At 40.1% G+C, this 14,031-nt stretch overlaps 1 protein-coding gene and 1 pseudogene across 3 annotated transcripts in view; one reads left to right on the forward strand and one right to left on the reverse strand.

The window, feature by feature from the left end:
• SLTM (SAFB like transcription modulator) overlaps positions 1-11,240 on the forward strand; it is a 52,601-nt gene extending 41,361 nt beyond the window's left edge. For 2 of the 3 annotated variants that reach the window (XM_008139183.3, XM_008139184.3), the window contains exons 16-21: positions 600-724; positions 1,809-1,979; positions 5,920-6,234; positions 6,343-6,484; positions 8,373-8,533; positions 10,556-11,240. In XM_008139183.3, the coding sequence (XP_008137405.1) occupies positions 600-724; positions 1,809-1,979; positions 5,920-6,234; positions 6,343-6,484; positions 8,373-8,533; positions 10,556-10,664 (1,023 nt within the window). In that variant the 3' untranslated portion in view covers positions 10,665-11,240. Of the gene's footprint in view, positions 1-599; positions 725-1,790; positions 1,980-5,919; positions 6,235-6,342; positions 6,485-8,372; positions 8,534-10,555 lie in introns of all 3 variants that reach the window. The other variant, XM_028142036.2, reaches the window with a different exon arrangement.
• LOC114230666 (40S ribosomal protein S27-like) lies at positions 4,889-5,118 on the reverse strand (annotated as a pseudogene).
• Positions 11,241-14,031: the final 2,791 nt, after the last annotated feature.

The raw sequence follows: 14,031 nt of genomic DNA on the forward strand, positions 1-14,031 counted from the left end.
ATAACAATGAATTAGGTGTTAGTTAAAAATATTTTTAGTTGTGACTTTGTTCTAGCCAATTGGTAATAACTCAAGCTCTGCAATATCATGGCAGCCTAATAGTCTGAGCATAGGACTATGAGTCCAGAGTAGTTGTAATCCAGGCTCTGTCACTATCCCAATCTTAGAAAATAACTATTTCCTTACATATTATAGTGGGAATGATTTCCCAAGGCTGGAAGGAAATAATGCCTCTCTCTGCAGAATTGCATCCAGGGTTTTAAGTCCCTTAGTGTCCATATGTTTTAAGAACTCTATTTCTAATTCCCTATGGGTGCTTTTCTTTGAATCAAATGATTAAACTAAATCTGACCTTCCCAATTACTTGCCAGCTTTTACCACCCAATCAATCTCTGTTATTTTTAATGTTGCAGAATAGTAACTATAGCCTAGATTACTGATTCCTAGAGTCATATTTGTTTATGTATTTGCCCCAAGTGTTTTGCCTAGTGATTGTCTATGATGGTTTCTTAATGACAGGATTAAAACAAGGTTGCATATATACTTACCTTATGTTTTCATTTTGCATTGGTTGGTCCTTCCTTCTGTGTTGTCTGAAGGAACGTCGTAAGGAAGCTGAACGTATTGCTAGAGAACGAGAGGAACTGAGAAGGCAACAGCAGCAGCTTCGTTATGAACAAGAAAAAAGGAATTCTTTGAAACGCCCACGTGATGTAGATCATAGGTAGATGTTTGTCTTTTTCTTTTACAGTTACACTTGCTGTCTTACTCCTTTCAAGCTAAAACAATCTAGAGAACTAGAAAGTATAGGCAGCCATCCCTGGAATAAAGAGGTCATGATCCACAGAGATGGGAATGATTGCAGTAATGGAGTGGACATAGCGCATTACCAAGTAGGAAAAGTCTCTCCTTTCTCTTTCCTAATGTCAAATGTTTGTCCAGTATGATAGAAATACATGGTTATAGTAGGTTTCAGTGGTGGTACTCAGACCCATTTTCAAAACTCTTACAAGGGTAACAAAAATGGATGCCATAAACTTGGGAAGGCTAAAATATAGATTCTGTTGTGTGTCTGTTCATGATTCACAATAGATTTAAAAAATATAATATAATCATTTAATTTTAATATGAAATCTATAAGATTTAGTGGATTGTGTTGAGAAATAGGTGTAATGAATGAATTATGCTTGGGACTTAACCCCTCTAACCTTTCTAAAATTAAGTATAGCTGAAAAGTTTGTATACTGCTGGTTAGAATTTTACTACTAACCCTATCTCGTTTGGCTTAGTGGATAGAGCGTTGGCCTGCAGACTGAAGGGTTCTGGGCTCGATTCTGGTCAAGGGCACGTGCCCAGGTTGCGGGCTTCTCCAGTAGGGGGCATGCAGGAGGCAGCCAATCAATGATTCTCTCTCATCATTGATGTTTCCATCTTTCTTTCCCTCTTCCTTCCTCTCTGAAATAAATTAAAATATATTAACAAAACAAGAAACATTAAAAAAAAAAAGAATTTTATTACTAAAATGGTATATTGAGTATTTTACTTCATTTGTCTTTTCCACCTGATAATTTTAAAGCAGACACTTTTTCAACTATTTTCTCTCCTGTGAAATTCCTCTAACACTATATGACTTTACATAATTTAATAATTTGTTGCTAGCTTGTTCTTGTAACAAAATGTTTTGTGTTTTGAGTTTATTAGACCTCTGTATCCACAGTTCCTAGCTTGTGGTATGTATGACTCCAAGTAAGTGTTGTTTGGTTATTGTAATACTAATTTATATAAATTAGCAAATATTTCTCTTCAAGGCGAGATGATCCTTACTGGAGCGAGAATAAAAAATTGTCTCTAGATACTGATGCACGATTTGGCCATGGATCTGACTACTCTCGCCAACACAACAGATTTAATGACTTTGATCACCGAGAGAGGGGCAGGTTTCCTGAGAGTTCATCAGTACAGTCTTCATCTTTTGAAAGGTACATAGATTATGTTGAAAATAGTTGTATTTAGTATATGAGCCTTGCTAGTGGTAAGTTTGGTTCTCTTAAAATCAATAGGTCTTAAAGTATATAGGTCAGAACTGAGTGTTCAAATCGTATGTTTGGTTTTTGGTTTTCAGATGAAATAAACTATGTATTTGTTTTGTTTTGTTTGCTGTAAATTGCCTTCACTCTGCACTTTTTGGTACATTTTGGTGTGAAAACATCTCAAAATATTATAATTCAAGAGTCACAATGACCTACCCAGGAGGCTGTAAAAATTGGTTTGAATAAATTAGTTTGTGAAATCAAACTAGTTTAAAAAAAGAAACAGATCTAAGAACCAAGCTTAGAAGCTACACAGTAACAAGAGTGAACAAACAACCTGTATTTCCATGGAGAACCTGTATTTCCATGGAGAACCTGTATTTCCATGGAGTGACATTCCCGTTGGCCAACAGGTCCCAAATCCACACACACAAGGTGTAGGTCTTCTTTCCCTTTCTCTCGTGGGAAAGATACTCAGAAACGACCATGGAAAACATGAATCATTGAAATTGACTTTGTGCACCAACTCCTGAAGAGATAACAGCCACCACTCTAAAATGATTAGACATGTAGTGTTTACATGATGACTTTCTACACTTCAAGAAGCCCTCAAAGACTAACCAGCCTATTTATTTTTAGAACCTAAACTTTCTAGCAGCTTTTGTCCTTTTGCAGTAAGAGAAAAGACATTGTACTGCCACATAGGGGTCAACCACAGCTAACTTGTCCAGTCAGGATTTGCTCTAATGGACAGTTCAACTGGTAGACCTATGTCCATGCTTTCTTTATAATGATTTTAGACCAACATTTTTTTAATTTAAATAAGTTCTAGGCTTTGAAAATATGTTTGATACTTTTGCTGATATAAGAAGTCTTCCCTTCAAATGTTGAATTTACTAAATAATTTGCATAGCAGTTATCATACTCCATGGAAAAGTCATCAATCCAGTTGCATACCTTTGTTTTCCTTTATCTTATGTTCTGCTCTGTGTTTGCCTTTCCAAATATAAAAATGCAGCAACATCCTATCTAATAAATAGAGAATAGGCTAATTGACCCGCACACCAACAAAGATGGCGGCACCCACAGCCAATGAGGGAGTATGCTAATTGACCATCCCATCCTCAAATATGGTGATACCCACAGCCAATAAGGAGGGAATATGCTAATCGACTGTCCCACTCTCAAAGATGGCAGTGCCCACAGCCAATAAAGAGGGATATGCTAATTGACTGTCAAGCCCTCAAAGATGGCGGCACCCAGTCCCCTCAGCCCCGCCAGGGCGGCAGTCTGGGCCTGCCCCCACGCAGGCTCGGCTTCTCTGCATGCCTGCCTCTGGAGTCCCCCAGTCCCCTCAGCTCCCCAGCTGCCCAGGGCCACCCAAGGCTCAGGTACCAGGGCCAGCTGAGGCTTGCACTGCTGGCAATGGCAGCTGCAGAGGTGTGATGGGGTGTTGCCTTTCCCTGGTTGCTGTGTCGCCTCCCGCCCCTGAGGGCTCCTGGACTGTGAGAGGGGGCAGGCCGGGCTGAGGGAACCTCCCCTCCAGTGCATGAATTTTCATGCACCAGGCCTCTAGTGTACACTAATAAAAGGGAAATATGCAAATTGACCGTACCTTCGCGATGCCCACCAGCCAATCAGGAGTGAGTATGCAAATTAACCCAACAAAGATGCTGGATTAATTTGCATACCCAGGTGCCCAGTGGCTGAGGGCAGGACGCAGGTGTTTCACACCACCCCAGGAACTCTGGGCCTCTGGGCAGCGTGAGAAGGTGGAAAGGTGGCTCTGGGCCAGAGCAAAGGATGTGCCGGCAGCCAGGGTAAGGAAGGCCCATTCTGCACGAATCTTCGTGCATCAGGCATCTAGTAAATAATAAAATAGAACAAAAATAGAAATTTAAAAACCTTAAACCAGGCAGGCTCGGTTGCGTATAGTTCTATGCACTAAAGATCGCCGTTTTGATTCCTAGTCAGGGCACATGTCTGGGTTGCAGGCTCGGTCCCCAGTCAGGGCAACACCCACAAACACAAAATGCCCCCATTTTATTCATGAGTTCTGTGAACTGTCCAAATAATGCCTGTGAATGGCAGTAACATCTCTGTCATTCAAATTGCTCATGTTTTTTAATACAGAATTTACAAGCGACAGCTAAAGAGGATTGTAATATGAAGAAAATTAAGAGGTAGCCAAGGAAAAACAACTAATAAACTAAAAATTGCCATAATAACCCAGATTTAAACAAGGAATAAATTTGTATCTTGGATAACATGATGAAACTTCAATGTAACATCACAACTTATACTAGATGACTTTACTAGTATATGAATTAATACACTAGATTTATTTCTTCTACCGTAGCTGCAAATATATTAAACAATTATTTCATCACTCATTTCTCTTTCCCCTAGTGGTGGCAATTAAAACTGAGTAACTGTATTTAGCACTCATTAATTTAGAAAATATAAAAAGGCTTTAGGAAAATAGAGACAGGAGATTCATTTTCATATACCACTTGTTGGATTTAAGTCTCCTTTGGGGGATACTGGTGAACAGAACATTTTTTTCTGGTCTGAGTTACTGTTTTCTGGACTTATCTCAGACAAATAACTCCCAAATCTTATGTAGGCCCAGACTATCTTGGCAAAACTCTCCAGCTCCCAGCACACAGCACAGCAATTTCTTCTGTTCTCTTTTCGCATGTTCAGTTTTGTTCTTGGGAATATGATTCAGTATTGAAAATTTGTTTGATAGGCCACCATAACAAGGTTAAGTATGTTGGCTTTATCTTCTTATTTTTTTTTTAAACTAAAATGTGTTTATTGGCATGGTTTCCCACTCGTCTTGATTTGAGGTGCTTTCAGTGCTGCTTCCTTCTGAAGGAGCACCCTTCTGTCAGCCTTGCTTTTCCTCCTGTGGGCTGATAGGGAACAGTGGAGCAACCAACCCACATGGCTAAAGACAGTGGTGATTCTATAGCAGGCTGGGCATTTTATATCCAGGAAGTAGGAATTAGGGCTCTGCACCAGGTGTTTCTTCTTGTGTTTCCTCTTCTGGAGAGGGATGGAGGAGATCCTTAGTGAAAGGCATATTGTCGTGGGGAGGTCATCACGACCGGAAAGGGTTGGCTTTATCTTCTTATCCTTTAAAGCTAAGTGGGAATACTGTTAGCTTTGGATGTGCCTCAGTTGTTAAAGAGCAGTGAAACATCCTTCAGGTTGGTAGTGCCTTAAATGTTTGATGTAATCCCTCTTTGATCAGACATTTACCTCAGTTTAAAAGATTATGAGTTGTTATCTATATAAAAGCCTAAGTGACCGTTACAACCGAACAACTGGAACGACCAGTCGCTATGATGCGTACTGACCACCAGGGGGCAGGCGCTCAATGCAGGAGCTGCCCCCTGGTGGTCAGTGAGCTCCCATAGCGGGAGCGCAGCTCATCCAGAAGCCAGGCTCTCGGCTGGTGAGCACAGCTGTGGCGGCGGGAGCCTCTCCTGCCTCTGTAGCAGTGCTACCAGGTGGTGGCGGCAGGCACAGCAGGTCTGGGATGAGCAGTGGTGGAGCTGTGCCCAGCCCCGGCTGGGGCTCCTCTCCGGCCACCTGCCACTTTGGCACTGCTACATCCCTCTGGCCGAAACCTGGCAGTCCAACATCCCCCGAGGGGTCCAGGATTGCAAGAGGGCACGGGCCAGGCTGAGGGACCCCATCCGTGCACGAATCCGTGTACCAGGCCTCTAGTAATCAATAATATTGAATATTTTGGTGGCTTTGCCTTAAGTTCATTTTACAGAAGATGTAATTATTGTAGGTTATGTAAATAAAGTTCAGAAGAATAAAGCCAAGTAAGTACTTCTGAGGACCTATGTTCTTTGTTTTGGATAAACAATAGGCGAGAACGCTTTGTTGGTCAAAGTGACGGGAAAAAAACACGTCCTACTGCACGAAGAGAAGATCCAGGTTTTGAAAGGTATCCCAAAAGTTTCAGTGATTCCAGAAGAAATGAGCCTCCACCACCAAGAAATGAACTTAGAGAAACAGACAGGCGTGAAGTACGAGGGGAGCGAGAAGAGAGGAGAACTGTGATCATTCACGACAGGCCTGATATCACTCACCCGAGACATCCCCGAGAAGCAGGGCCCACTCCCTCTAGGACCTCCACCTGGAAAAGTGAAGGAGGCATGTCCAGTGACAAACGGGAAGCAAGGTATCTGTGTAGTTTCTAATGCTTCTATGGTGGTACATACTGCATCTGGGTTAAAAGAAGGTTATAATAGAATTTTGATCGCATACCTTTTGGGATTTTGTTTAACAGAGTTGAAAGGCCAGAGCGATCTGGGAGAGAAGTGTCAGGACACAGTGTCAGAGGGGCCCCACCCGGGAGTCGCAGTAATGCTTCCAGCTATGGCAGCAGAGAAGGAGAAAGGGTCATTACAGACCGGGGAAGTGGAGCACAGGTAAGTGCTTATGAAGGTTTATGCTCAACTCTTCAGAAATCACTTTAGAGGACTTAACATTTTGATGTGACCTAGACTGGTTGATTAGAATGACTGGGAGACCAGTTTCCTGTAAAAAATCATTTTTCATGTTTTCAGTAGTTGAACATCAGGAATTCAAAGAAGTTGGATATTAACCCTGAAATTCTTGTTCATTTTGTTGTTGTTATTAATCCTCCCCTGAGGCTATTTTTTCTGTTAATTTTTAGAGAGAGTGGAAGTGAAGGGTGGGGAGAGAAACATCTGTATGAGAGAGACACATTGATTGGTTGCCTCCCATACGAACCCCTACTGGGCAACTGAGGTATGTGCCCCCCTTTTTTTTTTTTAATTTAAGAAGATACTCATGTTTATTATCTGATTTACATTTGACAAAGCAAAGGTAGGTGCAACAAAGAGCTGTTTGACAAAGTCAAGCCCCAGATATCAAACAATAGTATTTCCCTGGCTGCCCTAGAGGGCACTTGGGCACTTCTAGGTAGTTGTGCTCCGCAATGCAAACCACTCATCGTAGACACTGTGGTGCCACACTTGGAGTATAGGCCTGCAGGCACCCAATGAGGTATGTGCCCTCGATCAGGAATCGAACCCACAACCCTTCAGTCCACAGGCCAACACGCTAACCACTGAGCAAACAGGCCAGGGCTTTTTTTTACTAGAAAAAAACTTAATCCCTTGGCATTCTTGCTAACACCACTTTATACTTTGTTTTATTTAGAGCATTTATGACATAAATTTGAGCCTGGTGGAATTATAAGCTTTACTGTTTCTAATAAGTGGAAATATTCAGTAGATCAGTTCATTGAGCTGTTTACCTGTAAACCTTAAGACTGGGTATATAATCAGATATCCTGCTGTATTTAGAGTGAAACTAAGGCAGTATTATAGAATAGCCCTCTGCATTCAGATATTCATTTAGGAAAGATGTCCTGGGGGAGATCATATTCCTCCCTGGAAAATTCTATTTTTCATCAATAAGTTGTTCGACCAGTGACCAGTGTTCTCTTTAGGGTTTCTTTAAAATAGCTCTATTTTTCTGTAAGCTAAGTATCATAAAGTTTGACTCTTCTTTCCTCAGTTCCTAGGTTCTGTGGCTTTTGTTTCTTTGTGTTCAGTATTCTGTTTTTTCATAGTCAGGGATATAAGACATTGTCAGAGCCATAGCACTAACTAGTACTCTATAAAATAAGATGACAACTCCTATTTTTATGTGCTGTTCACATGTTGATCATATACCCTAATTTGTCTCTCACTATGCTTTCTTACATACATAGAGATCCTGGCATTATATAGAGATCCAAAAATACTCAGCATTCACAAAGTACCTGGGTGCTAGAAAGCATAGAGATGGAAATTACAGTGCTGGATCATTTCCCCCTACCCTACCCTAAGTAGCTTCTCAATGCAAAATAGATGGAAACCCTTTATATTTATTGTTGTATTATTATTAATTCTTTTCTCTTCCCAGACATCTTACTAATTTGCTTCTGACATTAAAAGCACACTAGTATCCTGGCCACGTAGCTCAGTTGGCTAGAGCAGTGGTCGGCAAACTGCGGCTCATGAGCCGCGGTTTTCCACTCTGTTGACTAATGAGTTTGCTGACCACTGGGCTAGAGCATCATCCCAATACACCAAGGTTGCAGGTTTGATCCCTGGTCAGGCGCATAACAAGAAGCATCCCAGTAAATACATAAATAAGTGGAACAACAAACTGATGTTTCTCTCTCTCTCTCTCTAAAATCAATAATAAAAATTAAAAATAAGTAAATAAATAAAAGCATACTAGCACAAGCAAATTGGTGTGAGGCTGAGGGTGTCATGACTTCTCTTTTAATATGGTCTTTAGCACTACCCTGAAGAACGACGTGTGGTTGAACGCCATGGACGGGATGCAAGCGGACCAAGAAAAGAGTGGCATGGCCCACCTTCTCAGGGGCCTGGCTATCATGATGCAAGGCGAATGGGTGATGGCCGGTCAGGGGCAAACATGATAACCCAACATACAAGGTAAGTAGGTAATTAGTTAAGAATTTTCTGCCAGCACACAACCATATCTTTATCCTTTCCTTAAAGGTCATGATAGCTTCTGAGAGATTGGATAGCAACACCCCTAAATCTGCCCAAATATTTCCCCATATTAACTCAAAATCTCCAGGAGATTTTATGAAGGGCAACTGATGTTAATTTTTGTATTTATATTCCTCATTGTAAGTTAATTGATTGGCATTCTGGCATATTGATCTAGATACACACCTGAATGTATGTCAGAATCTGGTAGATAATGAACATTAATTTCAAGTTGGAACCATCTTCTTGTTCACTACATGTCATTCCTAAAATTCCTAGAAAGGAAGAAGAAAACTGAAAGTCTGTTCTGCTTCCTCCCTTTTCAAGTAACTCTAGCAAAACTGGTGGACATTTAACCCACAGCCTGTTCATGGCTAAGAGGCAAGCTTTATTTTCTTTTCACACCAACACCCGTAGGGCCCTTCAGCAGGCAAGTCTTTGGCCTCTTCCTCTCTTGCATGCTCTTCTTTCTTTCCCATTGTCCAGTCTTAGAAGACATATTGGGTTGGCTTACTAACCCAGGTTACCACTATTCTATTGGGTGCCTCTACCATCAAATGTAAATGTTTATTTATGCTTGTGCCTGCACAGCCTCATCACTCATTCTGTCTTTGGTTTTTGAAGGTCACCAATGCCTTCGTTTCTTGATAAATATAGAGTCCCTTATTTATTATCTTAGGTCTTGGGCACTATTTCTCACTACTGCTTTTTGTGTGTGTGTGTGTGTTTTTAAAACACTCTTTCTAATGCATCATAATTTCCTTTCTACCTTTTTGATCCATTTTGCTGGCTTCTTCAAATGGAGTTCTATATTGTGATCTCCATGTAAATGGCCTGCTGTCTCCATAAATTCAAGGTCACATCCAACTCATTCCTCTCCTGTTTCAAACCTTCATGTCCCAGTTATTGCCTCTAGTTTTTTTTAATTTGCCAGTGCCACTAAGATCTCATTCACCCAGACTGGAAAACCATGGGCCTCATCTTTGTCCATCTTCATTCCTAGTATAAATTTCTAAGTATGGTTCAGTTTTTAAAAAACATTTGTAACAGCTATGCTTTCTTCCTCATTTCAGCTTCTATTTGATATTCCCAAATTAGTCTTTTTTCTGCTCCATTATTCACACTTTCTAAATTTAACCACTGGAAATTTTTTTAAATATATGGTGTGTGTTTTTTCTTTTTTAATTTCATAGAGAGGAAGGGAGAGAGAGAGAGATAGAAATATTAATAATGAGAGAGAATCATTAATAGGCTGCCTCCTGCATGCCCCCTGCTGGGGATCAAATCGGTAATCTGGGCATATGCCCCAACTGGGAATTGAACCCATGACCTCCTGGTTCATGGGTTGATGCTCAACCGCTGAGCCACACCTGCCAGGCTGGAACTGTTTTATTATACCATTTACTTGCTTCAGAATCACAAACAGCTTCTCTAGGTCACAGGAGCTAATCCAGATTTTCTCAGCCTGGCAGTCAGACCTTTCTATAAACAGGTTTTATTCTACTTAATAAAACCCATTTCACTGTGGGTTTTTATCTCCCAAAATTTAGGGGTTTTTGATGGGTCTTTTTCATATATATAAATAATGTTCTCTATGTCAGAGGTTCAACTTCCTATGTTGATGCTGATTTGGTGACCACACTTTGGGAACCACTGATGTGTATACCCTTAAATGGCTTTCTATGAGGCAAGTTCAACTACCCAAATTCAAATTTTCCCTCCGCCATTTATTAGCTCTATGCTCTTGCACAAGTTACTTAGCCTCCAGATGTCACTTTCTTCATCAGTAAAGTGGGATGAGGAATGGTACTTAACCTCATAGGACTATTGAAAACAGAACTTACTTAATTGGGTAAAGTACAAAGAATAGTGCCTGGTAAATTATAAGCACTTTGTAGGTATTAACTGTAATTATTTGTCCTTTTGTTCTCTGACTTTTTTTTTTCTTTATACCTTTTTCAGTAATGCCTCCCCAATTAATAGAATTGTGCAAATCAGTGGCAATTCCATACCAAGAGGAAGTGGCTCTGGATTTAAGCCATTTAAAGGCGGGCCTCCACGACGATTCTGAAATTAGCTCTCTGCCATGGTTTCAAAATAATTTATTGAAATCTCCAGAAAACTTTATTTGACTACTTACAAAGAGGACCTCTGACTTGCTTGAGAGTTCTGTCAGACTTTTCTTTATTCTCCTTTTTTAAAATTTACCATGATTGCTTTTCTCAATTTTGGAGAAGTTGTTTAAATAGTTCTGTTGTAACTTTTAATAGTTTTGTGTATCATTCAACTTTTTTTTCTTGTAGCACCGAGACACATTGGAAAAGATTGGAATCAAAACCATTTTGTTTAATACTGTGTGAATAGAAAGGGTAGTTTGCAGCTGAGTGGTGGTAGTTTCATTTGCAGCCTGGCTCTGGTATCAGGCTATGGAGTTACATGTCACCAAGCATTTTCAGCCTCCATTTTGAAGGCTGTATAAGCTGAAAAGGTCTGCGTCTAATTTTTAGAGAATACGATTGTTCCTTGCATTTCTGAGTATTATGTAACCTATTTTTTGCAGAAGGTACTGTTACATGAAGTACATCTGTGTATCCTGGTTTTAAAGAATGTACTCTTTTTGAAATAAACCTTCATATTCTGTATAGTTGCTAAAGCGTTGAGAACCTTTTTAATTGTAAAGGAGAACCTGAGAACCGAGTTTCAGTTTAGTATAGCAACATACTTGTTCAGGTTTGCATGGTATGAGACCAAATAGATTAATGAAACCTTGGCTATGAGGTTTGTATCACTGAGGTTCTTAGAATGAGTTGTGCAGGTAAGTGCACTTTTAGGTAATCTGTACTGTTTGATGGATAAATTCCAACTCTGGGAATTATGTGGGTATTAATGTTTCCATGTTCCCAACCATGTTGAGAAGTGGAAAAAACCCAGGTTCTAGATGGGTGAATCAGTTGGGTTTTGTAAATACTTGTATGTGCGAAGGCAATGTTGTCTTTTTGTGAAAATAAAAGTCCACACCTGGAAGTGTATGTGTCTTTGTTTCCAGTTTTATAGGCATTAATCCTCCAGTCCTCTCTGGAGTTAAACCCAAAGTAATTGACGAAGTTTAGAGCTATAAAAGGCAGTCTTTTGGTCTTTGTTCCTGGGAATAAGTCTAAGTTTGACTCTTCACCTCAGTAGCTGGACAGTACAGTCTTTGAAGTGTTAGACTCATCCATTAATCTTAGGGGTTTTTTTTGTTTTGTTTTGTTTTTTAAGGCATCTTTTCTAAGAAGCCCTTGAAGGTAAATTCTGAAGACCATCTCTTAAAGCCTCCCATATACCTTCATATAAATCAGTGATACATAATCCATATGTTCTAGGTTCTTGGTAAGTTAAGTAATCTTGTATGTTCATACACAGTAAAAGATGGAAGGAAGTTCAGCTATCCAAGTTCAAATTCTTCCTCCACCATTTATTAGTTCTGTGATCTTGCACAAGTTGCTTAACCTCCAGATCTCAGGTCTGAGGTCACCTTTTTACTTGAAGAGGAGTCTTCAAGTTCTTAGAAATGTTACTGTGTGTGTGGTCATGCCCATGAGATGGCTCAGACTTCTGAGTGCTGTGGGCAACCACCACACCCTGGTCTTTGGCCCTTTGGAGAACTGGCACTTTGTATTGCTCTGGATCTCATAGAGCCTTTGCTGCCCTTGCCAACCCTACAACTGGGAGCAAGTGGAGCGTGTGGGGGGGAGTGTTACTTCATTTCCTGATCCCCCACACTGTAGAATGGCACAGAGATACCTCAGTATAGGCATGAACTAATTTCAGCTTTGCCTTCTCTTTGTGACTTGGGTTATTATATCACTTGTAGTACATTTGCTCATTTATAGAATGGAACGATCACAAGCAATTACAATGGAACCTCGTTTTACAAACTTAATTCATTCCAGAAGGCTATTTGAAAATGAAATCATTTTTTCCCATTAGCAACAATATAAACTGAATTAATACATTCCAGACCCCCAAATGATCCTGTTTTAACCTTTCTTATATATAGTACATGTCTAATGTACTGTCTATAAATAAACACTTTTAAAAAAAAGGACATTAAATATAAATGAAAATTTAACAAAAAAAGGAAATGTACAATAAAAAATGAAAATTGCCAAGCTGGTTTGGTTCAATGGATAGAGTGTCAGCCTGCAGACTAAAGGGTCCCTGGGTTCGATTCCAGTCAAGGGCGCATGCCCAGGTTTGTGGGAGGCAACCGATCAATGATTCTCTCATCATTGATGGTTCTCTCTCTCCCTTCCTTTCTGAAATCAAGAAAAAAAATTTTTTTTCAGAGCTGTGACATTGTTTTTTTCTTTTGTTTATTGTTTAAAGTATGTCTCCTTTTTCCCTGATTGGACCCCCCTCCCCCACTACTCCCACCCCCCAGGACAAGTCCCCACCGCCCCAGTGTCTGTGTCCATTGGTTATGCAAATATGCATGCATACAAGTCCTTGGGTTGATCTCTAAGAAAATATTTACAGCACAATATCCTGAGATTTTAACAGTGGTAAACTGACTCATGCACACATTCTTTCCTTTGTCACCTGAGAGACTTGTGACTAATAATACAGCTATCAGCATGAAAGGGGCTATCAGGTTGAGAAGCTAATTGTTCGAGATGGGAGACTTTCGAGAATTGAGGTTTGGGTACATTGTTGCTAACATCTGCTAAGCACTTTATGTACAGGGCAGTATGCTAAGCATTTTAAGTGCATTTGCTTGCCTAATACTCAAGAATCCTGCGTAGCCATAGGTACCAGTTACTGTCCTACGCCTTTTTCAGATGGGTATCTGAGAAGTGACCTGCTCTTGAAAAAGCTATACCATGGCAACCTGATGAAAAAATAATTACCCGTACTGTCTGTATGTGTAGAAAAATTTGAACAAATCAAAAATCTAATTTTTTAAGTTGAGAAAACCTGACAAAACCACTTTCTGACATGGCATGGATGTTGGAAGTAACTCCTCAAGGTTCAGGGGCACCAGTTACAGAGATCTGGCTGGTCAGTTGTGAAGACCAAGTTTAGAGATTTTATAAAGAAAGCTGGGCTCCTCAAAACCAAGAGAAAAGAAGAAATTTTGCTATTCATATACTGGATGAACAATCCAAAGGTTTCGCCATAGGGTAGAAGGTTTTGATGATTTAGGAGCAACAGCTCACAGTGGTTCAAGAAAGAGCCAGTCTTAGTAAGCTTGAAGTCAGAAACTACACATGCCAAAAATAACTAAAAAAAGAGGAAAGCTTCAGTATCAAGGAAAAATTTCCAAACTCTTAAACATGAACAATTAAAGGCCCTTCTGCCTATATTTCTATCCCTTGCTAGATTGTCCCTTAACTCAGTTCCTCCAGTCTTAAGTCGGTCCCAATAATTAAATACCTACTGAATCCTTATGGAAAAAG

The sequence above is a fragment of the Eptesicus fuscus genome, chromosome 5 (assembly GCF_027574615.1).
Source record: "Eptesicus fuscus isolate TK198812 chromosome 5, DD_ASM_mEF_20220401, whole genome shotgun sequence".
Lineage (NCBI taxonomy): Eukaryota > Metazoa > Chordata > Mammalia > Chiroptera > Vespertilionidae > Eptesicus > Eptesicus fuscus.